General features: G+C 34.4%; 1 protein-coding gene across 1 annotated transcript in view; it reads right to left on the bottom strand.

Moving 5' to 3' along the window:
- Positions 1–26021, bottom strand: part of LOC136037667 (serine/threonine-protein phosphatase 4 regulatory subunit 2-like) — a 40078-nt gene that overhangs the window by 8221 nt on the left and 5836 nt on the right. The window contains exons 2-5 of the mRNA XM_065720395.1: positions 24554–24824; positions 19753–19884; positions 14885–15084; positions 7873–8537 (exon numbers count right to left, since the gene is read on the bottom strand). Coding sequence (XP_065576467.1) covers positions 7873–8537; positions 14885–15084; positions 19753–19884; positions 24554–24824 — 1268 coding nt within the window. The remainder of the gene's footprint in view (positions 1–7872; positions 8538–14884; positions 15085–19752; positions 19885–24553; positions 24825–26021) is intronic.

The raw sequence follows: 26021 nt of genomic DNA, 5'->3' as shown, positions 1-26021 counted from the left end.
TTTCTTCATGGGAGGAGTCAGAGGGATAGTGGCTTACGCTTCATAAACGTCAACATTCAAACATCATTTCATCCTTTAAGTGTTTCTCGCTTAATTTTCTAGGAGCAGGTTATTGTGTATTATGTATTCAGGGACATGGCCATGTATTTTGACCCACCTTCCTTCATCAACCAGCGAGAGTGTGGATATAGCTGCTATTGCTCCTTTACATCCAGTTCCACGTAGCAGACACATAGACAAGGAATTCATACTGGGGGGGGGGCAATGTAAAAAAGAAGAAAGTTTTATATAAAATACGTAAAAATCGCGAGAACTGTGAGGACTGATGTGGGAATTGGATCCTAATACTCTCCCATCTACGCAAATACCTTCCTGTCAATCAGATATTTTGCAAGAATTTAAATTACAGAAAATTCAGTGCTACTATTTCAGCTAAAAAGTTTTTAGTGCTACAGAAACAGCTTAATTCCTTACCATTATTGATGGATGGCTTTAATTGCAGGGTAGACCCCCCCCCTCCACCCATCTCAATGCTGCTTCTCAAATGATAAACTGATCAACATGGTGTATCTGAGTCAAAGCCTATTTCTAGGTAAGCTAGATTCCTAGGTAAGCTAGGAATAGAAAGCAGGTAAGCTAGGTAAGCTTTCTAGGTAAGCTAGATCCCTCAATCATTTCTCAAAAACTGTCAAGCCAATCCTGAATTTTTACTTTCATTTTTAAGCTGAAAAGAGGGTCTGAGTAATGATAGACATTGAAAAAAAGTAGTTTATGATATTTCAGCCTTTATACTCTCTTTTATTAATTAATTTCAGTCAAATGTCTTCTGAAAACGAAATTTTTCAACGAAAAGTTAAGAGGTCTAAAACCTAGGACAATCAGATATGAAGACATGTGGTGGTTTGAACTTGAATGTCATTTACACTTTACTGAGAAAATTTCAAGCAGTGTTTCTATTCATCGTCACATCAACAATAACATACAAAAAACAAAAAATAAAAAAAAAACAAAAATACAATAAAACAAAAACTTTACAAGAAGGCTAATCTATGTCTACAAATAAGTCGAGCTAACCCTCCCCTCCCTGTCAAAGGCATGAGTGTCATTTGCGTTTTAGTGAAAATTATATGTATTCTGAGCAGTGTTGGTTTTTCTCGAAACATCATCAGGAAAAAAAGAGAAGATTATGATGATAATAGTGATTACTGGAAAAAAACTGTTCAAAGTAGACTAATCGTTTGATATATGATGGTCTACCGGGAAATCTCAGCAGTTTTGATTTTCTAGTGTTATAATTATAAAAAAGAAAAGGTCTAAAACGCATTTTGTTTTCTTTAAAGTGGAAATGACGCTATCAAACAGTTCGTGGCAACGAACTGTAGTAAGGTGCGACCTGGCTCAATAGCAACCAAAACTCTAAAAAATGGAATTTTGATACCAATAGCTACATCAAAAGAATCGCATTTTAATGCTGATTTTAAATATATAAGTTTCACCAAGTTTAGTCTTACCATCAAAAGTTACGAGCCTGAGAAAATGTGCCTTATTTTAGAAAATAGGAGGAAACAACCCCTACAAGTATTAGAATCGTAACGAAAAGCACACCATCAGATTCAGCGTATCAGAGAAACCTAATGTAGAAGTTTCAAACTCCTATCTACAAAAATATGGAATTTTGTATTTTTTGCCAGAAGGCAGATCACGGATGCGTGTTTACTTGTTTGTTTTTTCCCCAGGGGTGATCGTATCGACCCAGTGTTTCTAGAATCTTGCGAGAGGGCTCATTCTAATAGAAATGAAAAGTTCTAGTGCCCCTTTAAAGTGACCAAAAAAGTTGGAGGGCACCTAGGCACCCTCCCAAGCTAATTATTTTCCAAAGTCACCGGATCAAAATTCTGAGATAGCCCTTTTATTCAGCGTAGTCAAAAAACTTTATAACTATGTCTTTGGGGACGACTTACTCCCCCAAAGTCCCCATGGGAGGGGCCACAAGTTACAAACTTTGACCAATGCTTACATATAGTAATGGTTATTTGGAAGTGTACAGACGTCTTCAAGGGGACTTGTAGGTTGGGAGAGGGTTGAGAAAAGAGGGATGTGTTACGGGAACTTTCCATGGAGGAATTTGTCATGGGGGAAGACAATTTCAATGAAGGGAGCGCAGGATTTTCTAGCATTATTAAAAAAAAGCAATGAAAAAATAAATATGAAAAAGTTTTTGCAACTGAAAGTAAGGAGAAGCATTAAAACTTAAAACGAACAAAAATTATTACACATATGATGGGCTCACCTCCTCCTAATACCTCGCTCTTTACGCTAAAGTATTTTTAGTAATTTCAACTATTTATTCTCCGGCTTTTGTGAGTCAGGGGTTATTCTTAAGAAATCGGGACAAAATTTAAGCTTTAATGTAAAGAGCGAGGTACCAACGAGGGGTAAACCCTTTCATATACGTAATAAAAACATGAGAATACAGAAGTTCCTTACGTAAGCTAATTTGTAAGTTATGTATATCTTTTACTAATAAAAACATTCATAAAAATTAAAAGTTCTAGTTGCCTTTTTAAGTAACCAAAAAATCGGAGGGCAACTAGGCCTCCTCTTCCGCTCCTTTTTTCACAAAATCATTCGATCAAAACTATGAGAAAGCCATTTAGCCAAAAGAATAAATATGCGAATTTCGTTTTAATTATTCATCTGTGGAGAGCCAAAATCAAAACATGCATTAATTCAAAAACGTTCAGAAATTAAATAAAAAAAAAACAACAATTTTTTTTAAACAGAAAGTAAGGAGCGACATTAAAACTTAAAACGAACAAAAATTACTTCATATATGAAATGGGCTGCTTCCTCATCAACGCCCCGCTCTTTACGCTAAAGTTTTTTACTGTTTTAAAAATTAGAGTTAAGAGAAAGAGTCAAACTTTGGCGTAAAGAGCGGGGCGTTGATGAGGAAGCAGCCCATTTCATGTGCGAAGTAATTTCTGTTCGTTTTAAGTTTTAATGTCGCTCCTTACTTCCCGTTAAAAAAAACTTGTTTTTTTTATTTAATAACCGTCTGAAGCTTTAGAGGGTAGTAGCCTTACTTCTCTTTGCGGTAATTTCCGTTGGTTTTAAGATTGTCTAGACAGTTTATTGTAATTTCTGTTCATTTCGGGAATTATTTACTCATCTACAGGAGAACCTGTTATCTTTATGTTTGATGAGATTACTCATTTTATTTTCAGTTAGTTTTGGGTTTCACTCTAATCGTTCCTATTCCTTTTGGGTATCATTTTATTCATTGCTAGTGATTTCTATTCATTTTAAGCTTGTCTTGATTATTCACTATAATTTCTGTTCGTTCCAGGATTTACTTACTCATCTGTAGGAAAACCTGTTATATTTAAATTTGGTGAGATTATTCATTTTATTTTTTGTTCGTTTGGGTTTCATTTTATTCATTGCTACTAAGTTCTGTTCATTTTATGATTGTCTTGATTATTTACTGAAATTTCCGTTCGCTTCAGGATTCACTTACTCATATTTAGGAGAGCCTGTTATCTTAATGTTTGATAGGATTATTCATTTTTCTGTTAGTTTTGGGTTTCATTTTATCATTCCAACTAATATCAGTTCATTTAAGTTTGTCTTGATTATTTACTGAAATTTCTGTTTGTTTTAGGATTCATTTACTCATCTGTAGTGGAACTTGTTATCTTTATGTTTGATGAGATTATTCATTTTATTTTCTGTTAGTTTTAATTCATTACTAATTTCTGTTCATTTTAAGCTTGTCTTGATTAATTACTAAAATTTCTGTTCGTTTCAGGATTCATTTACTCATCTGTAGGAGAAACTGTTATCTTTGTGTTTGATGACATTATTTATTTTATTTTCAGTTAGTTTTTGGCTTCATTTCTACTAATTTCTGTTCATTTTAAGCTTGAATTATTATAGGACTTTATTCCACTTCTCTTACGTTTTAGTGTAACTCTTTACTTTTCTTTGAAAAACTAATAATTAATTCTTGCAATTATTTAACTTTTAACTGATCATAGTTTTAATATTGCTTAATATTAAAAAAAATTTACAAATTTTCCCTTTTCAGTTCTTCTGCATAAAGATTAAAATTTCTGCTTAAGAGTTAAATATAGTAAAAATATGAAAAATAGCAATATTTGCTATTTCTTTACTTTTAGAATTTGCTACAGAATACTATTAGAAATTCAGGAGGACAGGAAGGAGGATATTTATTTACAGGAATTAAGACTAGATAATTTTTGGTTTTCTACATGACAGAAGGCATCCTCACCTCCATCAAGTAGGTGGACCTATCCGTGAGGATACACGCATCTTAATCCACTTAATTTATTACAAGATTTCTTCATTATATTTTGTTATAATTGTTAGTCTGTTTAAATAATAAATGTCAAAGTAATTTATTAAAGAACTCTGTAATTGTCTAATATAACAATCAATCACAAATGAACAAAACCTGATTTTTTAGCTTCAAATCTAGCCCGATCTGTTCTTCAAATCTTAATTGAGGTGCCCATATGGCCAAAAATTTTAAACCAGATCTACGTTGAAAAATCCCTTTTTTCGCTAAGAATTGATACAACAGCATTTTTTATTTTTTCAAATCTTTTTGTCCTTGCTAAGGTCTCCTTGGCATAGTTTACATACATTGGGAGTTTCACACCGATCGGAGAAAACAAAATTTGACCTGTTTAGTCCCTCCCCAAGACTCAAAATTTGAATTCACTTGCGACTACTTCCTTCCTTCCTCGACATTATCTGTCACTAATGCAGATACGGTATTTTGATAACCTGGGTACGCGGTGTATTTTAATCTAGCCCTACCTCTCCTTCAAAGTCAACATTCAGCATCCACTTGCCTTACCCCTTTCACCCCCTGAACACTCCTTGATATTTTCAACTTGATACCCTTAACCGTTCCCCATATATTGCAGAATCACTATTTTTTTTACCGTCACAACATCTGGTGTCTTTAGATTTACCTTGGTACTTTACATAGATTATAATTCCTATAGGAGCTTATCGTGCACAAAATTTTGGTGGATTGGAGATTAAAATTATTTACCTTGCATCCTTTTTATAATTATTTACTTACTAGAACCTGGAACATAACGCCTTACCAACTCAGCTACATCGGCTTGAATACATTCGTTTTTGAAATGTTATATGATGAAATAATTCAGACGTTATGCGGTTATATATATCCCTGTGTCCCGGTCGTCATTTGTGTCCCGGTGTCCCGGTCTGTATATACATTCGTTTTTGAATTGGTATATGATGAAATAAATTTTTAGTTTTTTTTCCTTTTTTTCTTTTTAGTTTTTTTTTTGGTTTTTACCTTTTTTTTAGCTTTTTTAGTTTTTTTCTTTTTAGTTTTTTTTAGTTTTTACCTTTTTTTAGTTTTTTTTTATTTTTATTTATTTTTTTAGTTTCCTTTTTCTCCTTTATTTTTTAGTTTTTTTTCCTTTTTTAGTTTTTGTAGTTTTTTACCTTTTTTTTATTTTTTTAAGTTTTTTTAGCTTTTTTTATTAGTTTTTAGTTTTTTTTGTAGTTTTTACCTTTTTTTAAGCCAAGGTTCGAACCTGGAACCTCTTGAACCTAGAACCTGGAACATAACGCCTTACCAACTCAGCTACATCGGCTTGAAACATTCGTTTTTGAATTGGTATATGATGAAATAATTCAGACGTCATATGCGGACAAACACGACGTCACTCGACAGACAGACAGACAACTTATTTTTAATCGTGGGAATTCCCATGGGGGGGGGGGAATGCCAGCCCATTTATAGCTGACTTGTTTTTAAGTCAACTAGAATATAAATATATGATGGATAAAAATAATCCAAATAATTTAAAACATGTTTTGTCAAATAATAAAAGATATTTAGATGATATTTTGGTCTTAAATTGTAAGGATTTTATTGATATTTCTAAAAATATATATCCATCAGAGCTTAGTTTTGAACCTAGTCATGGCGCTGGTCATGAAGATCATTTCTTAGATTTAAATATTAATATTTCTGATAATAATAAATTAAGTTTTAAAATGTATAATAAAACGGATGATTTTGATTTTGAAGTGATTAGTTTCCCATTCCCTGAAAGTAATATACACTCAAATATCACATATTCGGCGTTTTTCTCACAGTTACTTCGTTATGCAAGGATTTGTAGTAATTATATTGATTTTAAAAATAGATGTAAAATCTTAGTCCAAAAATTGATATTAAGAGGTTTTTCTGCAAATAAATTAACTTGGCAATTTAAAAAATTTAGTTTTCATTATAACGAACTTTTAAATAAATACCAAAAGAATTATCTGGAAATACTTAAAGAAATTTTCGGCTAATTTCGGAGGTTCGCGAATAGATGATGCAGCGCCATTTATTTTGAATTGTGTTTCTAATAGAGCGATTTTTTTTTTTAAATAGCCACATGGTAAAGATGAATTCTATAATTGTTAGTTCATTCAGGTTTTTTGCAAAGTGTTAATATTTGTGATTTGGTAAAATTTATCATATTTAGTTTACCTATTGTTGCTAAAAAGAGGAATATATAAACATCATAAGCTTGTTTTGGTGTTACTTGGTTGTTCTACATTTTCTGTTTTTTTTCATAGGCATGTATTTTGGGGGTGATACCTGACACGGGGATGCCATGGATATTCTGTGGTAGGCACAACACTTGACTGGGTAGAGAATTTAAAGTGCCGAAACCCTATAGGCAAGTGTATTCTCCTGATGAGCCCTTGTGTTGGGTTGTTGCCTCTGAATTATTTGTCTTTATTGTTTCTATTGTTTGGTAAATGACGACTTATACTTATTGACGACATGACTGCCTGTCCATGGATTATTCTTTATGGTTGATTGTGTATGGCTATGCTGTTTGACCTATGTGATTGTATGGATGAGTAGGGTTAAGGCCTCATTCAAGTACTGGTCTATATTAATCACTAATTTAGGAAAACAGTCTTTCTTTTCTCCTTCTCTCTCTTTTTTTTATTTTTTATTTTTATTTTTTTTATGTGTTTGTGCTGTTGCATTGGTGATTTCTCTTTTCATGATAGATATCTTACATGATGCTTCACGAGGGAATCTGTCTTTTCAAATCTAGCAACCAGGAATAAAGTTTTTTTCAAGGATTCAAATGAAATTAAATACCTGCCCGAGCTTGATTCCAACTGCTTTTTATTTTTTTCACGAGAGTTGGGATATCTCCTAACTCTCAAAAGGTTAAGTAGTAAATATCAGGCAACGGACATTGTTCTCTCATTGGAAAATCAAGTTCAAAATTAATTGATGAAGCGCCAATACGTCTTGGTCCTAACAATCATCTTATCCGTATCTTTTTCTAAATTGTTATTTCTTTTTCTTGTATTTGTGTTATTTGTAGTTCTTTGTTTTTCTCCTTGTTCTTCACTTATCCCTTTTGTAAGTGGGTAGGAAATAAAGGTAAAAAGGTAAAGGATACGGCATTAGACTTTACAGTCCCTACCGGCGGTGCTGATCTCCGTTTCTTGGCCCTTCAGCCAGGAAGCGCAATGGGGGGTGGGGGGCCAGCCATCCTGTGCTTTCGCACACCCTTCTTGTTTACCTTCCCCAGATTTCTCCAGGTACCCATTTAAAGCTGGATCGACTCTGGCTAAGTTTACAGAGTCACGCCACTGACCCCCGTCCCAAACTGAAGAATTGGGTACACTGGGATTCGAACCCGCGTCCTCTCAGACGAAGGATCCTGAATCCAGCGCACCAACCAACTCGGCCAGGACGGCTATATATCCTGCTGCAAATTAATTGGGAGCCACTATGACATTAACGCAAATTTAGGAGCTAAAATTAAGAAAACAAACCTGAACTGCCTTTTCCGGGCTTACTAATCTTGGCAATTTCTCTTTGATTATTCCTTCCTCTCCTTCTTCAAGACTACGCTTTACCCCTCTTTCTTCGACCATATTCTCACTAACTTTAACCACATCCGTCTCCGCTACAGACAACCCCGTTTCATTTTCCGACGACACCGTCTCAGTTACCAATGACACCATTTCAGTTACTGACGACACCGTCTCACTTACTGACGACACCACCTCGTTAACTGATGACACAGTATCAACAGTCATAACTAATTCCTCCTTTATTGCAGACTTTTCAGTTACTTTAATTAAAACTTCTTCTTTAACTTCTGTTATAACAGAGGTGGTGATGGCTTCTATCGTAGGAGGGATTTCATCAGCTAGTACATTAACAGGAGATTCGACGATATCTGATGGTAATGGTTGCAACAGCGTTTCTGTGCCAGGGGCTGGCAAATCCTTTTCAAAAAGAACAGGCTCTCCAGTAGGCTGGTGCACTTCAGTTACGATGGACAAGGTTTCTTCTGGGTGTATTTCCAAACCCTCTTCAATAGATTTTAAAGGCTTTAATTGCTGGATTACTGTGTCTGGTTCACTTTCTAAATCTTCACGAACGTGAGGTTCTGCTTCTTCTTTTTCATCGGGAGAAAGTTCAGCAGCAGAATCTATAAGATAAATTTGGACTTTACACTTCGTTTTTACAGGCTCAAAGCGTCCGTTAATACACTCCAAATATCGGAAAAATTATGTTAAGAAGTCTGAGATTATTTAAATTTCACACTGGCCGAATATGCAAGTTCGGCTAAGAGGGTTTTCTGCAATACACATTGGCTAAAAATTATATAAATATGAAACCTCTATTAGTTTTACAAGGCGCATTGGAAAGAAAAGACGCATGTGGATCGCTTGGTGTCAACCGCTTTCTAAATCTAGTCTTTGACAATATCCCAGTCTAGTACCAATTTATATGGTACTTCGAGCCCATTTTCCTCAATATAATCACCAGTTGCATTGGTTTCAATAGTTCATCTGTATGTATATATAGAGTTTAACGAATACATCTTTCTTTAATAAAAAGTGCTTCTTCTTTTTGTCATGCTTTAAATTGTGCATATTTGTCTTTAAAATATTTGTAATTTCTTATAATAAAGACTAAAAGGATGAACTAATACAAACTAATTGACATTTCGTAAGCATTACGTAAAACACCTAAGGAAAAACCTACAGCAAACTAAATTATTGACATAATATATTATAATGTTCTCTCACACCTCTAATTCTTTTATGCTATGATTGAACAAAAAAAAAAGTATCGCGCGGGTACCGATTCCCTGCCCTTGGTCGGGAGTACTATTCTCGGTTGGGGGGTAAATCATCCAACTCTTACATTAATCCCCTCTCCAAATTACTCCATGTACCGATTCGGAGCTGGATTGATTCTGACTGAGCTTACAGAATCTCATCATTGACCCCCGTCCCAATCCGAGCAATCAGCGACAGCAGGACTCGAACCCCTCCCCTTAGGGATACTGGATTGCTAGTCCAGCACGCCAACCACTCGGCTAGTGCGAATAGGTTTATATATTAGGCACATATATAAATAATAAATGAAGATGATTAACTATATGTATATACATATATATAGTACGCGGGAGCACGGTGGGTTCGCTAAGCTCCAAACTTTTGGTCTTCTTTTTTAAAGTTTTGAATTTTTGTGATCCCTTGTTAAAATATGAGCAAATATTTGGTCTTTACTTAATTTTATGTCATTTGATATTGCAGGCTTTTCAAAAATATTTTATTATTGAAGCTAGTCCTATATCTAACAACGAAATGTACTAAGGTTTAAGGCTTTGGTTTTCTTTTTTAAGGTTTCCGAATTGTTATAATCCCTTGTCAAAATAGAGAATCGCCATTTGTAATAATTGCAAATTTTCGTTTTTTGGCACTTCCTACTGACATTATAGAACTGGTTGCGTTCAAACCTGTAAGCTTGATCACGTAGCGAATGGATTTTGTCTAACAAAAAACAAAGTAATTTTAAAATTTTCAGGTATTTTTCTAGTTTGAATTAAAAGATTAAACTTATTGCTCAGGCGCCGCAAATACTTTTGCAGTTTACATAATAACTTTTAGCGATTCTGAATAGAACTTAAAGGATTTTTGTACTTTCTTTCATGTATTAAAAAGACATTGCTTATACTTATAAGAAAAGAAATTCAGTAATGATGTTTTTCTAACCCTGATTTTCTACTAAGCTTCAAACTTTTAGTTTTCTTTTTAAAGGTTTTTGAAATATTGTAATCCCTTGTTAAAATATATACAAATATTTTTGCAATTACCAATTTTTTACTTTTTACGCAATTTGATGTCTTTTCATACTACTCTCTTTTGAAAGATATTTGATTATTGAAGCAAGTCCGATTTCTAACAAAGATTTCTACTACGCATCAAACTTTAGGTTTTCTTTTTTAAGGCTTTTAAATTGTTGTAATTCCTTGTCAAAATATATACAAATATATTTGCAATCGCCCTATTTTTTGCTCTTTAAGCAGTTTAATATCAACTTTTTTATGCATGAAAATCTCCGATAATTTTACGCATAAGTAAAACAAACAAACAAATGACCGTAGATTGTCAGTTGGATTGACATATACTGACATCTCTTCGTTAAGGTTTTGATAATTTTAAACTTATGAAAGTAAGAAAGGTGAAAACAATTCAATTGTATTTTGTTTTCAGTAGAGCGCCAATTTTGTCCTGGTCTTGAGAAGGCATAGGGGTTATTAGTCCTACTCATGTTAATTTTTGCTCGTTTTCGTTTTGAGTTTAATTGATTTATTGATAGTTTTACGCTTGGAAGATTACTTGACTTTATTTTTGCTCATTCTTGGCTGAATGGTACTCTTTACTTTTCTTTAAAAAACATGTCTCGTGGAAAAAGTTTTTTAAATTAATTCCTGTTAGTTTTTTATTGACATAGTCTTTTTCATGGAAGAAAAAGTATTGTATAAGTATTGTATATCTTTTCAGTTTTCTTCTATAAGAATCCATAATATGGGTTGCAATTTGTATGTTGGAGAAACTTCTCAACAATTTTTAATTCTGACACGAACAGTATTTTTTAATTTAATTTTATAACTTCTCAAGTTGGCCTGAAAAATAATACTTAATATCATTCCAAAAAGTCGACACAGTTTTGGAACCAAATGAAGCGGTTAATTATCCATCTGAATTTTTAAATTCCATAGATCCTTCAGGGTTTCCACCACACGTGCTACAACTAAAAATAGGCGTACCAATAATACTTTTAAGAAATATCAACCCACCAAAGCTTTGCAATGGCACGCGACTTGCCGTAAAAAAAAACAATGGAAAACCTAATAGAGGCCACAATCTTGACAGGGCCTTATGAGGGTGAGGCTGTTCTTATTCCTCGCATTCCCATGATTCCAACGGATCTGCTTTTTCAATTTAAAAGATTGCAATTCCCAATTCGATTAGTATTTGCAATCACCATTAACAAAGCTCAAGGTCAATCATTAGAAAAATGTGGTATAGATCTTAATCCTGATTGTTTTTCCCATGGACAATTGTACGTTGCATGTTCGAGGGTCGGTAAACCAGACAATGTATTTATATGCAGCGACAATTGGACAGCGAAGAATGTTGTTTATTCGCAAGTTTTACGCAGTTAATTTGTATTGTATCTATCTATATAAAAACGAGTTATGTGGATGCATGTTTGTTTGTTTGTAAAAAGAGCGTTTGTATATGACGTCATTATTAGTACATACGGCTTTGCATATGCACAGACAATGGGAAAGCCAAGAATGTTGTTTATTCGCAATTTTTGCGTAGTTTGAAACACATATATAAATCTATCTATATTCACAGGTGGGACACAGGGACACAACTACAATGGCGCATAACTAATATGGCGCGTAACGACTTACGCGCGCGGGGGGGCTTGGGGGGGCGCGAAGCGCCCCACCAACTAGGTGTTGGGGTGGCGCGAAGCGCCACCCCAACAGCCAGTATATATATATATATATATACTCGCAAAATAGCTTCATAAAGCAGAGTTTATCAGACTTACACAAAGTAGACCTTTATAGCCTTTAATAATTCTTGTGCTTTAGATTGGATAACGAGATATCCAGTAGATAATTATCTATTCCCCAACCGAGACTAACAGCCATACCAAAGCTGAAACAGCCAACATTCTTGCTCAAGTGGAATATAGACCAACTAAGGCCTTAGATTTCTCGTTGTTCTTGTCAATAGCGACGAAGTCCTGCTTGAACTTCGCAGAGGTAAGGATGCTGGGACTGTTTTGAAATTTTTTTCATTTTAGTTTTATTTAGCTTATCCTGTTGTAAGTTGTTTCTTCCTATATATTTTTGTATTGCTGAGGACGGCCCTTGGACATAGGACCGAAATATTCATTCTAATTTGTTTCCCACTGTCTTGAGAAATTCCCAATTGTTCTTCTCGTTCTTGTCAAAGCGTATTTATTTGTCACAAACAAGAAAAGAAGAGTTTACAGCACAAGTAATAGCCATGAATACAAAAATATTATTTTTGAAACAGAAATGTTTTTATCAGACATGTTGCTATGAACACAAAAATGTAGAAGTAGAGCACTGCAATCGCTAAATAAAATCTATCGGAAGGTTTAACAACCGTATTTTTTTTAGGTTTTTTGCCTTATTTCTTTACTTTTTCTTTTTTTTACTTTTCTCATTACTTTTTTCCTTTACCTTTATTTATACTTCTCAGAAGAAGCACTGTCTACATTTCTTTTACGTTTGTTTGGATTACGTTACCTTTGATCTTTTTTTTAATCACAATGGAACAAGATTTTAAATTTAAAGTTTCTCCGAGGCTACATTAAGTTAACATAAAAGCCAGCAATAATTGACCTGGTAGCCAAGAACAACAACCAAAATTCACTTGTAGGCCCAAATGCTCATTTAGAGGCGTAGGGGCCTGGGATCAAGCTCCCCTCAATAGTTGTAGGTTGCAGAGATTTATTAAAACACAAATTATTCGATAACTCTCTCTTCAAAATGTAAGTAAAAAAACCAAGCTTTAATTACATTTGTGCGTCTCTTATGTTTATACATTTGTTTGTATAAAACCATCATTTGTGTTTTTTGCTTTCTATTTGTTGTTTTGTGCTTTCTATGTGCGACTTTCCAGGTAACTGTGGTGACAGTGCTATATCCAGTCCATGGAGCGGGAGGGGGAGGTATACAGTTAAGCTGGAAGCACCGTTCAAAGTCCAATGCAAATATAAAATTTACTAAATTTTTGTTATATTAAGATTTTTATTATTGTTACATGATTATTGTAATGCAGCTAACAAAGGTTAGACTAACATCGATACCAGAACTACAGACGTTGGCAGACTTTGTCACGCCAGATCAATCAAAGTGCTTGAACAAGAAAAGAGAGAAATTGGTGTAGCAGAGTCTAGGTAAATTCTTTCAGCAATAGTGACTAGGCCATGCCCTCAGAACATGTATCAGTAGAAGATAGATATCCGTTTGTTTCTTTCTCCACTGGAAAATGACTGACAGCATCTGCGGCACTGCCACATCTCCAGTCAGACTTTACAATGGAGTCTCTTCATTCCCAGCAAAGAGGATGGGTAACTTAAGAGAAGAAACTGGCACTAGTGTTAACAGAAGACTTATTGTCATCTAGCCCTTGGCATTACTTAATAAGACCAGATAATTTAAATGATGAAATTGGTAAAATAAGCATCTTGATAAGCGTCTGATCTCTGTTTCGGACAGAAAAAACGATTACAACACTTGAAAAAATGACCAAAGACACCTAACACTAGATAGCGTTATGTTTTTTTTGTCGAATTAGTACTCGTTTTTACTCGTTTAAGTTCTTAATACTCTTTGATCTCTAGTTAAATATTTTTCAGCATGACTCCTTATTCCAACTAGAGTACTTAACTAAGAAATGACGAAAATTTGTGCAGTAGTATCGATTAGTATCGCCTAATCAACCAGTATATCTATGCTACGATACTACTATAGATTAGTACATTGATACAGTTTCCAATAAAGTCGATACAAGAACCAAAATAAAGACATACCCCTGGGACTGATATTGGTGGAGGAAATATATCCATTTGTATCTTCATCCACCTGAGAATGAATTTCAACATCTCCATTCAGAGACTTTCAGGGTATATCCCACTGCTGATCCGAGTACTTGACTAAAAGAAACAGAATTGGAGTGAAGTCTTAGATAGGTCATATGCAAAGACATACCGTCGAAACTGGTATCGGAAGAAGAAAGGTATCCATTTGTATCTTCATTTACCCGAGAATGAGTGGTAACTTCTCCATTCAAAGACTCTTCAGGGAATCTCCTACTACCGATCAGATTACTTGACTAAGAGAAGAAAAATCGGAGTAAATTCTTAGATAAATCATAAAGAAAGACATACAGTCAGAACTGGTATCAGAAGAAGAAAGAGATCCATTTGTTTCTTCATTTACCCGAGAATGAGTGGTAACTTCTCCATTCAAAGACTCTTCAGGGCATCTCCTACTACCGATCAGATTACTTGACTAAGAGAAGAAGAATCGGAGTAAATTCTTAGACAAATCATAAAGAAAGACATACCGTCAGAACTGGTATCAGAAGAAGAAAGAGATCCATTTGTTTCTTTTTCCACTGGAAAATGAGTGACAACTTCTCCATTCAGCGATTCTTCAGGGTATATCCCACTATCGATCAGATTACTTGACTAAGAGAAGAAAAATCGGAGTAAATTCTTAGATAAATCATAAAGAAAGACATACCGTCAGAACCGGTATCAGAAGAAGAAAGAGATACATTTGTTTCTTCATTTACCCGAGAATGAGTGGTAACTTCTCCATTCAAAGACTCTTCAGGGCATCTCCTACAACCGATCAGATTACTTGACTAAGAGAAGAAGAATCGGAGTAAATGCTTAGGTAAATCATAAAGAAAGACGTACCGTCAGAACTGGTATCAGATGAAGAAAGAGATCCATTTGTATCTTTTTCCACTGGAAAATGAGTGACAACATCTCCTGTCAGAGACTCCTCAGCGGAATGAACGTTTCCTTCTTGAAAAGCAAACGGAGTTGGAGATATTTTGTCATCATTAATGCCATTCATAAGCTCGTAACGTTTTTCCTCGTCTGCCGTCTTGTAACTAGAAATATGCAAGCGATTTTACTTGATTCAATTACACATAAGCCAAGAACTAGAGAGACTTCAAATAATAATGTTAAAAAATATATAAAAAAAAGACTAACCATCTATTAGACTTTGAAGTAGCTCTCATATTTTTATTTAAAATAAAAGATTCAGTCATTGTATGGTTTTACAAAAAAAAAAATGTTGAATTCTGTCATATTTTAGGAAAGCATAACTTAGAAATCATAAATCTTGGAAGTGTAGACAGCTGAGGATCTGTAATTAGGTGTAAGAGGATATGGGAACAACTAACACACTATTAACTTATTTTCCACGTAATACTTTAAATTAGGCATTTTTTTTAAAACCAAACTAAATTGAAAGAAGTTTGCACCACCTTTATTAGGAATTCAACTTACATTTAGGCAATATCAAAGAAGAAAATCTACAACTCAAGACTTTGAATAAACCCTGTTAATGAACTCTCTCAGACAGATCTAGTGAATGAACTGGGAATTATTTGTGACCCGTAAGTAGTATCCATATCATATTCTACTTCATATGAAAGTAGCTCTAGCTGATTAAGCTATCCAAATTTCAGGAGGTCAGGGGTTGCTAAAAAATTAGGGCAACCCGTCTAGCCATCAGTTTTAATAAGTATTGTTTATCCCAAAGACTATAAGTAACTTATAAGAGTGGAAACTTACACTAGTGCCGGGAAACAAAAACCATATAGGGAGGGGGGGGGGGGTGAGTATTTGAACAGGATGTGTCTAAAAATTCTGATGAATTGATATTTTTGGAATTGAATGAAGTAATAACTTTGTTATTAATATTGTCCAATTTAGAAGAAGGGATAAGATCAAAAAATGAACCGATCCAAATCATGAGGAAACTTCTTTTCAAGTTCTTGCTGGACTTTTTCCTTGAGCAGTCCCAAATCAAAGGAGATTTCTGGAGCCTGGACGTTCTTGTCCAAAGAAAATGGGAAAATAGTATCTGCTCGTGACTCTGGTTGCTTTGAAGGTTTTTCCATATCATTCAACAGAAAGTAGCTCGGCTTGTCACATTTATATGATGCCTAACAAACATTAGTTTACTAAATATATCTTTAAACAACTTTTATAAGACAGCTAAGCTGTCCAATCTCCCCCCCCCAAAAAAAAATGCTTTAGTTTTTCTTCTGATGACCACCACTGGTGTATGTGGTAGACATATCCAGATTTTGCGAAACACTGTCTAATAAAAGGACTTATCCCCACTTGAACTTTTATTCGTAAGATTATAGACGTTTTCCCTAAAAAAAAAGAAAGTAAAAAAGAGGCCAAGTAATCAGAAAAAGAGAATCATGATTATACGCATTTTCGCCATTTCATTCAGAAACAGCTTCTATTATTTTTGTGTCACACTGTACTAGGAAAACGGATGAATCGTTGTCATAACAAATGCAACAAAAATATAGAATTCACCTAACAATAAGAAAAAGAAGCACACTATGGAACATTACACTTTATGTCGACTTGTTCTGCTTTGACCCATTTTAATTGCTTTTATATTCTTACTTGATGATTTCTCATATCTAACCCACCATACCTCCTCATCATGAAAAAACTCCATGTCAGTATTTTCAATCCCACCCTAATCTTACTTGGGAAAAGTGCCTGCCAATAAACCTTTCTTGAACATATGCCTTCCCCAGGGTCGCATTTATATCCCCACTAACTCTCCACATTTTATCCACTAAGAAAAGGAACGTGCAGATGGCTAAAAAGAGTTTTTTTTTGTTCCTATCTTCCAAGATTATGCCCACTGCTCATCTGGGTTATTTAACCCGAGTTTCAGGTGACTAGGTATAGGTAAAGCAATGAGGCTAATTTTCATACTGTTCATGACTGTCAAGGGAAAATCACCATATTTTGTGCTAATTTGAGTGTCTATGTAGATTTTTGTTTTTCTTGTAATTAAAAGAAAATTCGATTAAATTTTACTTGGCTAGCATTATAAATGAATACCTCAAATCTAAGCTCTTTGGTTGTGACAAGAATGGAGGTTATAGAAATTGAAATATCAAGGATAACCATGGTTTTCATTCAATTAATAGCACTTAAGTAAGGCAGACTGTCAGGGAAATAAGTTCAATCTAAGTAGAGGTGGCAAAAGGAACAGAATTCAACAAAATCTCAGGCAGGAAAGGTTTAACATGGCAAAGACCCTATTTAAATAAGTGCACAGGAGCCTATTCAAGGCCACCTTGTATCTTATTGTGTTGACCTTGAAGTAGCACTTACTGCTTTCGATTATGTAATTGCTGTTTTGTAGTTTTTTGCACTTCTTTTTGTAATACTTTTTTTTAATTATTTAGTGAAAGCTATTGCGGTGAGTGAACATATTACAATAAATTTCGGAGGGACTACGTTTAAAGGGAGGGGCAGCATTTTGAGAAATCACAAAAATAGGCGAACTATTGGGGATTTAAAAGAAATTATTAGAAAAAAGGAAAAACCCTGATTACGAGCCCAGAGCCCCGTATCCTTGTATAAATACCCAATTTAACAAAATTCATCCTGCTTATTTATGATATCAAATAGCTTCTAATATATTAATTATTTCCAATAATTTTTAAATTGTCAATTTTGCCGACTGAGTCATTTAGAAACTCAATAGTTGCTTAATTGGTAAAATTTGCTTAACTATATATAATACAATCATAATTATATTTGTAGTTTCAACCTATTTCAAAAATATATCCTAATACTTTATAAATATAGTTGTTCTGTTAATTAAAAATACGTTTCGCACAAAACTCAAAGTTTTTATAATTACTATTACGGAATTCTCTGATCCACTTTGAAGCGTAATGAGACGAAAGTTTCAAAGACATTGACTTTTCAAATTGGGCACTTACACTTAGTCTTCGGTCGCTTGAATCAATAACTGAACCTTGTATTACTAGTGATGACGATGAGCAAAGGGAGATTAATAGAAAATCAATTCACATCTGTTTAAAAAAAAAATTCATTTTAGTTTTATTGGTCGTATGCTGTTGCAAGTTTTTCTTCTTCTACATATTTATGTTTTGCTTAGGACGGCCCTTGGACATAGGGCAGAAATATTCATTCAAATTAGATTTCCACTGTCTTACGAAAATGATTTCCTATTGTTCGTCTTGTTTTTTTATGTTTGTTAAATAAAAATAATCAATTATCTATTTTAAAAAAGTTAAAAACACTAGAGAACTATCGTTAACTTTTGGTTGAAGTCGATAAAACCACCTAATTCATAATACCCTTTTCGTGTTTTTCCTTTTCTCTTTTTTTTTCATGTTTTACTTCTCTAGTTATCTTTACGAATATATTTTTATTATCCAGAGTATGTATACATTGAATTGATGCTTAATCTTGATGCAACTTAGGTTTATTTTTAATGTTTAGTTGTTGGATGGACCACAGACTCACTCCAAGCCAACAATAATATACACTGAAAATCCTTGCGCAACTTTTTGAATAGAAAAAGTAAGGAAAAGGTTAGGGTCAGTGTTGGAGGCCCGACTTATACCTCTAAAAATACTGACTGAAAATCCCTGTGTGGTGCCAATTCTAACCGGCATATGCCAGCTTTACCTCTAGCCTCTAGCAGTTACCTCTAGCCAGTCTTTTACAAGTTAACCGTATGGCATATGTCAGCTTTACCTCTCACTCAGACTTTCTGTCTTGGCTTTTCCTCCAATTAGCCATGGCTCTTAACGTTTTCATCATAGTCCACCAACTTGATTCCCCATGCCTACCTTCTTACTATAAAGTTTTCAGTACGAAGTTCTTACTGTAAAGTTGCCATTCTAAGAATATATTTTCACCAGCCTACTTCTGTTATATTAAAAAAGAAATGATTTCCTGTTGTCCACTTTACCGATTTCAATAAAAAGAAAATAATCAGAAAATGATCAAAAAAAAATTAACAAGAAAAAATCAATCTTAATCAGCAACTAATTTTCTTTTCTACTACTTAATTAATTTATTTACAACCCCCCTTAGAATGGTGGAGTAGCAAAACACAAGAAAAAATACACTGACGAAACTATAACAGTTCAAAATAGAGATGAAACCTTTTAATTGACAGTGAACAGATATACAATTTTTAGCTGGGTATTTCGAACACATATACAGTGTTCATAATCAGCAGTAAAACTAAAAGACATCAATAAAAACAAACAAAATGTATACCTACTAAACTAATGTACATATAGTTTATTGCTCTTATTTTTTTCAATGCAACAGCGGAGGCAAATCTCTTTGACCTTTTCGGTTCCGGTTCATTAGATTTATCTGACATATTACGTGGACAGAGGCCATAGCTCTTAGGTGAGGTGAGGTCCATGACTTTCGTCATGGAAAGGCAGTGTGGTCTTCGAAGTTATCTAAAAAATACAATGTCGACAGAAAGTGGAATAAGACGATACTGCAAGATAGCAATCTTCACATTTACATTAGTGATATACAATTTTAGAAAAAAATAAAACAAATAAACATACTGAGCAGGTGCTTTCGAAATTCTAATAAAAGTAACAAACGAGGGGGATACTATCAAACCTTTATGTTTGCATACATAAATTACCTTAAATATTACATAAATTTAATATTAAAATGTAAAAATATTAAAATGTAATATTACATATTACATAAATTACCTTATTCCTGGTTCAACAGTACCAACAACAAGCAAATTTTTCTCAAGGCCTCTCATAAACTTGTCTATACGCTTATAGTGTTTCTCCGGATGTAAAAGCAATTCACACACACGCTGAATCGTGAATGGGGCACTAAAATAAGAAAACAATATCAATAAAATAGTTCAAGCCCGGGTTTGGGAACATTAAGCAAACTCTAATACTGTATCCCTATTCTTGGGTTTTAGAAGAGGGCACACTAGGGCTCTTTTATATAACAGAATTATATGAATCATAACTAACTTATTACCTCCATTAATTATTGTCTTAAAAGGGGGATTAATAACTACAGTGATTCTTCTAGACAAAAGATATTTGGTCGTGTAAATCATCTTTTATCAATATTTCTGGTGCTCGCCCCCTCCCCCATAAATTGATACAAAATATAATCAGTCACCTCATGATCTCTCTATAAATAGGAATCTGAGCCTAATTGTCTGTTTTATAACACGACCCTTCTTAACTCATTGGTTGTTCATTGATATATATGTTTATTCGTTTTTCAAATATCTTGTTTTCGCATTTACATTTACGTTTGATTAAAATCTATTAATTAATAAATAAAAAAAATTATCACTACACAAACGTTTAACTTTACTGCAACTACTTATGCAGAGGATGTCAAACCCAGGGCTGACCAACAACGCTGAAGAACATTCCCAACTACTAATTGTTTTGTATAGTTACAATTGAAGAGATTCTGTTTACAATTAAATAAAAAAAGAAGGCTTTTCTTCAACTGAAAGTAAGGAGCAACATTCTGTATAGACATCATTCCGTAAATGTGGGGAGCCATCCCTTCCTTAACCCTCGCTAAAGTCCTTGTGTTTAGGTAGTTTCTCCTAAGGAACCAGGACAAAAGTCAAACTTTCACTTTAAGAGAGAGGGTTGAGGAAAGGAGCAAATTTTGATTGGATGTCTTTGGGGGGAAATGGGCGTGGGAGGGGGACTTGGTGTCCTCCAATCTTTTTAGTCACTTAAAAAGGGCATTAGAACTTTTGATTTCCGTTTGAATGAGATCTCTCCCGATCTTCTAGGACCATTGGCTAATCCCAACCCCTCTGAGCATCAGAACTTTTATGGACCAACACTTGTCTACAATCCCTCCAAGCATCAGAACTTTTATGGAACAACGCTTTTCTACAATATCAAAATTTCACGATTTTCATTTTAAATATGTTTTTATATAGCTTGTGAGTTGCTTTTTAATCAATTGTTTAAAAGTGTGCCTCAAACAAAATATATTCGAGCGTACATCCCTCCCAAAGGAAAATTCTCCCTGTAAAATCCTTCCTCCTCCTGCAGAAAATTCCACCCGATTTATTTCCATAGATTTCGCAATAACAAAAACTATATGTAAACAATGGGCAAACTGCATAACTTACGCCTTTTCTACAGAGGTTTTGGGGGGTAGTGTTATCCCCGGAGGCATATTTATTATACCTTTAAACTATGCTGAGCCAAATGGCTATCCCAAACTTTTGATTGAATGTCTTTGAAGAAATAAGGAGTGTAGTTTGGGAGGGGGAGGGCTAGTTGCCCTTCTAACTTTAGTAGTTTTTTCTAACTACTTTAATTTTAAAACTTTTAGTTTGGCTGAGCCCTCTCTCAATCTTCAAGGAAAAGTATTTTGATGTGATCATCCCTGAAAAAAAAACAACAAATAAACATGTATACATAATCTTTCTTCTAGCAAAAAATTGAAAATTTCACGTTTTTGTAGATAGGAAATTGAAACCTCTACACTGGGGGTTCTCTGATATAATGAACCTGGTAGTATGATTTTCTTCATGATCACCTGACTTTTTAGGGATGTTACCTCCTTTTTCGAAAAACAGGCAAATTTTCTCAGGCTAATAGCTTTTAATGGGCAACACTGAACTTAATGAATTTTACATATTTGGAATCAGCATAAAAAAGCCAATTCTTTTGATACATTGATTGTAATCAAAAATCCCTTTTTTTAGAATTTTGAATATCATTGGGCCGAGTAGCTCCGTACTTACAGTTTGTTAGTACCAGCTGTTTGACTACTTGATTTGTTTTCTCTTTCACCCACAGCTTAGATACCAATACAGTTATGAAAACTCCTATCTTGCCCATGAGAAGGTTTTGATAGAGAGCTCTCAACTTGGCACCTCCTCCAAGCCCACGCTCCGACGTGCAGATCATACTATAACACCATAGGCGGGAACGCAATTTTGTTTTGTTGCATACACAGCTTAGATACCAATACCAGTTTCCTGTTATCAATTAGACAAAAATAGCAGTTTCCTGTCTCCAGCCGCTAGCATCGCTACCACGCACTGTGTCCCAAAAATAAATCGAGTTTTCATAACTGTATATTGGTATCTAAGCTGTGCTTTCACCACACCAGACCCATTTCCAGTTTACATGTCTCTATATTTTATGACAAAAAAATAGTTCTTGATAGGAATAACTGCTTCTTACCTCTGCAGGTGCACATACTTTCTACCTCTGAAAGCAATAATATTGCACTGTGTTAACCTGATCAGTGGTGCAAAATTGGATCTCAGTGGTGCAAAAATGGACTCAGTGGTGCAAAATTGCACCAGTGGTGCAATTTGGACTCAGTGGTGCAAAATTGGATCTTATAGTTTGCAATGATTGTTTTTTAAATACAATATTACCCAATCCCTCCCCAAAGAACACTTCAAAAGAAACTTTGCATTTGTGGTCAACTTTAATCATTTTCTATTTATATTCCATTTTATTCAAACATTATTTGTAGGCTACATGTCATAACTTCTATATACCATTTTTATTTGCTCTTATTAGGAATTAAATAAAAAAAAACAAGTTTTTTTTAGCTGAATGTAAGGAGCGACATTAAAACTTAAAACGAACAGAAATTACTTCGTATATGAAAGGGGCTGCTTCCTCCTCAATGCCTCGCTCTTTACGCTAAAGTTCGACTCTTTCTCTTAACTCTGTATTTCAAAACAGTAAAAAACTTTAGCGTAAAGAGCGGGGCGTTGAGGAGGAAGCAGCCCCTTTCATATACGAAGTAATTTCTGTTCGTTTTAAGTTTTAATGTCGCTCCTTACTTTCAGCTGAAAAAAACTTGTTTTTTTTTATTTAATTTCTGGACGTTTTTGAATTAATGCATGTTTTGATCTTGGCTCTCCACACATAAATAATTAAAACAAAATTTGCATATTAATTAATTGCAATTAATCGGAAGATTTTTGAGAAAAAAGAAGCGAAGGAGGAGACCTAGTTGCCCTCCAAGTTTTTGATTACTTGAAAAAGCAACTAGAACTTTTAATTTTTTACAAACGTTTTTATTGGTAAAAATATACGTAACTTACGAATTAACTTACGTAATGAACTTCTATATTCGTATGTTTTTATTGCGTATATGAGGGGATTCAACCCTCGTCGATACCTCACTCAAAAGTTTAGATTGTGTCCCAAATCCTTAAGAATGACCTCTGGATCACAAAGGCCATAGAATAAATAGTTGAAATTACTAAAAATACTTTAGCGGAAAGAGTGAGGTATAACGAGGAGGTAAACCCCTCATGTGCGTAATAATTTTTGTTCGTTTTAATGCTGCTCCTTACTTTCAGTAGAAAAAACTTTTCATATTTATTTTTTCTTATAAAGCTAGAAAATTCTGCGCTCCCTTCATTGAAATTCTCTTTTACCATGAGAAGTCTCTCAATGGAAATATCCTCCCACGTAACCCCACCCCCCTCAACTCTCCCCCCTAAACCAAAAAAATCCCCCTGAAAAGGTCTGTACACTTCCCAGTAACCATTACTATATGTAAACACAGGTCAAAGTTTTCAACTTGCAGCCCCTCCCACAGGGAATGCAGGGGAGTAAGTCGTCCCTAAAGACATAGTTATTAGGTTTTTCGACTATGATGAATAAAATAGCTGTCTCAGAATTTTGATCTGGTGACTTTAGGGAAAAAATGAGCGTGGGAGGGGGCCTAGGTGCCCTCCAATTTTTTGGGTCACTTAAAAAGGGCACTAAAACTTTTAATTTCCATTAGAATGAGCCCTCTCGCAAGATTCTAGGACCACTCAGTCGATACGATCACCCCTGGGGAAAAAAAAAACAAACAAAAAAACAAGAAAACAAATAAATACGCATCTGTAATCTGTCTTCTGGCAAAAAATGCGAAATTCCACATTTTTGTAGATAGGAGCTTGAAACCTCTACAATAAGGTTCTCTGATACGCTGAATCTGATGGCGTGATTTTCGTTAAGATTGTATGACTTGTAGGGGTGTTTCCCCCTATTTTCTAAACTGAGACAAATTTTCTCAGGCTCGCAACTTTTGACGGGTATAACTGATCTTGATGAAACTTGTATATTTAAAATTAGCATTAAAATGCGATTCTTCTGATGTAACTATTGGTATCAAAATTCCATTTTTTAGAGTTTTGGTTACTATTGAGCCGGGTCGCTCCTTACTACAGTTTGTTAGCACAAACTGTTTGATTAAATAAAATAAAACAAGTTTTTTTTAACTAAAAGTAAGGAGCAACATTAAAACTTAAAACCAACAAAAATCACTCCAAGTGTGAGAGGGGCTGTTCTCTCCTCAACGCCCCACTCTTTACGCTAAAGTTTTACTCTTTTTCTCAATTCTACTTTATAAAACAGTAAAAAATTTACTGTTTAAAAGTAGATATAAAACAGTTACTATTTTTTGGTTGTTTAACCTTGTAAGACCTTGTTTAACCTTTGAGGGTGTTTGACCTTGAACTTGTTAATGTTCACTTACCTGTTAAAAGAATCCAAATTAGAAAGAATCTTGCTTTTCAGCTCTTCAAACACAAATGGTTCTACATTTCTAACAGCAGGGACTTCTGGAGTTGTCTCCTGTAGTGTAGTTAAAACACCTTCTATTCTTTCTTTAAGGATTGGCTTCAAATGTGACCAAGCATATTTAGGGTCACCATTCTTGGCCACTTCTGTGATTGTTCCTAATATGTCACTTGGTTTCTTGGAATCAATTACCTCTGTAGGAGAATTTTCATCTGTTTTTGGTGTATCTAAAAATATTTCGCAATAAGAAGTTGAGATAATATCCATAATGGCTACAAATGGATATTAATTCTAGCATCAAATGTGTTATTTTCTTTTAATCTTCAACGTTTTATTCACCATTAAAAAAAAATCATTATTAAGTAGTGATTTGGAGGGGGAAGGGGTTCAGCTTCAGGATTTTCCAACGTATTAAAATGAATTGTCAGCAGTATCTATCTCACCATAAACTCTATAATACATATATATCTTCATTCTGAATTATGCAGAATTAACAGAAGAAAAAAACAAAGAGCAACCCCAAAACCATTATGAGACCATCCAAGCATGGTTCCTTTTCAGGGTACAGGGACATAGGAAGGATCTTATGACAGATTAGAGTCCCCAAGCCATCTTACAATATCAGAACAATCAAAGATTTTTATACCCTGCCTTTTCTCAATGGGACATTTATCACAAAACTTATAACAATATGACAAATATAGTCTAATGCGATTCTCGTATTGCAATAGCCTACTGCAATTCTCGAAGTGCAGTGATAAACAGTGCACGTTCGAGAATCCAAATTATTATCCTTTGAAGTGTGAAAAGAGTGGGAGAGTTGAAAGGGGGGCTTCGTGCTTCCTTGTATTTAGGATACGAATTTTCAGGAAAGTTTTGTCATTTAAACTGTAAAGTCTTTAAGCTTCAACGAACCTAACACATCTATTCCCTGTATCTTCATTTGTAGAACACATCTCATTTGCAAACCAACCAACCATTTGCTTCAACCAACCTAACACATCTATTCCCTGTATCTTCATGTGTAGAACACATCTCATTTGCCAACCAACCAACCATTTGCTTCAACCAACCTAACACATCTATTCCCTGTATCTTCATGTGTAGAACACATCTCATTTGCCAACCAACCAACCATTTGCTTCAACCAACCTAACACATCTATTCCCTGTATCTTCATGTGTACAACATATCTCATTTGCCAACCAACCAACCTAACATATCTATTCCCTGTATCTTCATGTATAAAACACATCTCATTTGCCAACCAACCAACCATTTTCCTCAACCAACCTAACACATCTATTCCCTGTATCTTCATGTGTACAACACATCTCATTTGCCAACCAACTAACCATTTTCCTCAACCAAACTAACACATCTATTCCCAGTATCTTCATGTGTACAACACATCTCATTTGCCA

This window comes from Artemia franciscana, chromosome 17 (assembly GCF_032884065.1).
Source record: "Artemia franciscana chromosome 17, ASM3288406v1, whole genome shotgun sequence".
NCBI classification, from domain to species: Eukaryota; Metazoa; Arthropoda; class Branchiopoda; order Anostraca; family Artemiidae; genus Artemia; species Artemia franciscana.
Note: the sequence above shows the minus strand (reverse complement) of the source record. Positions and strands in the feature narration are given on the sequence as shown.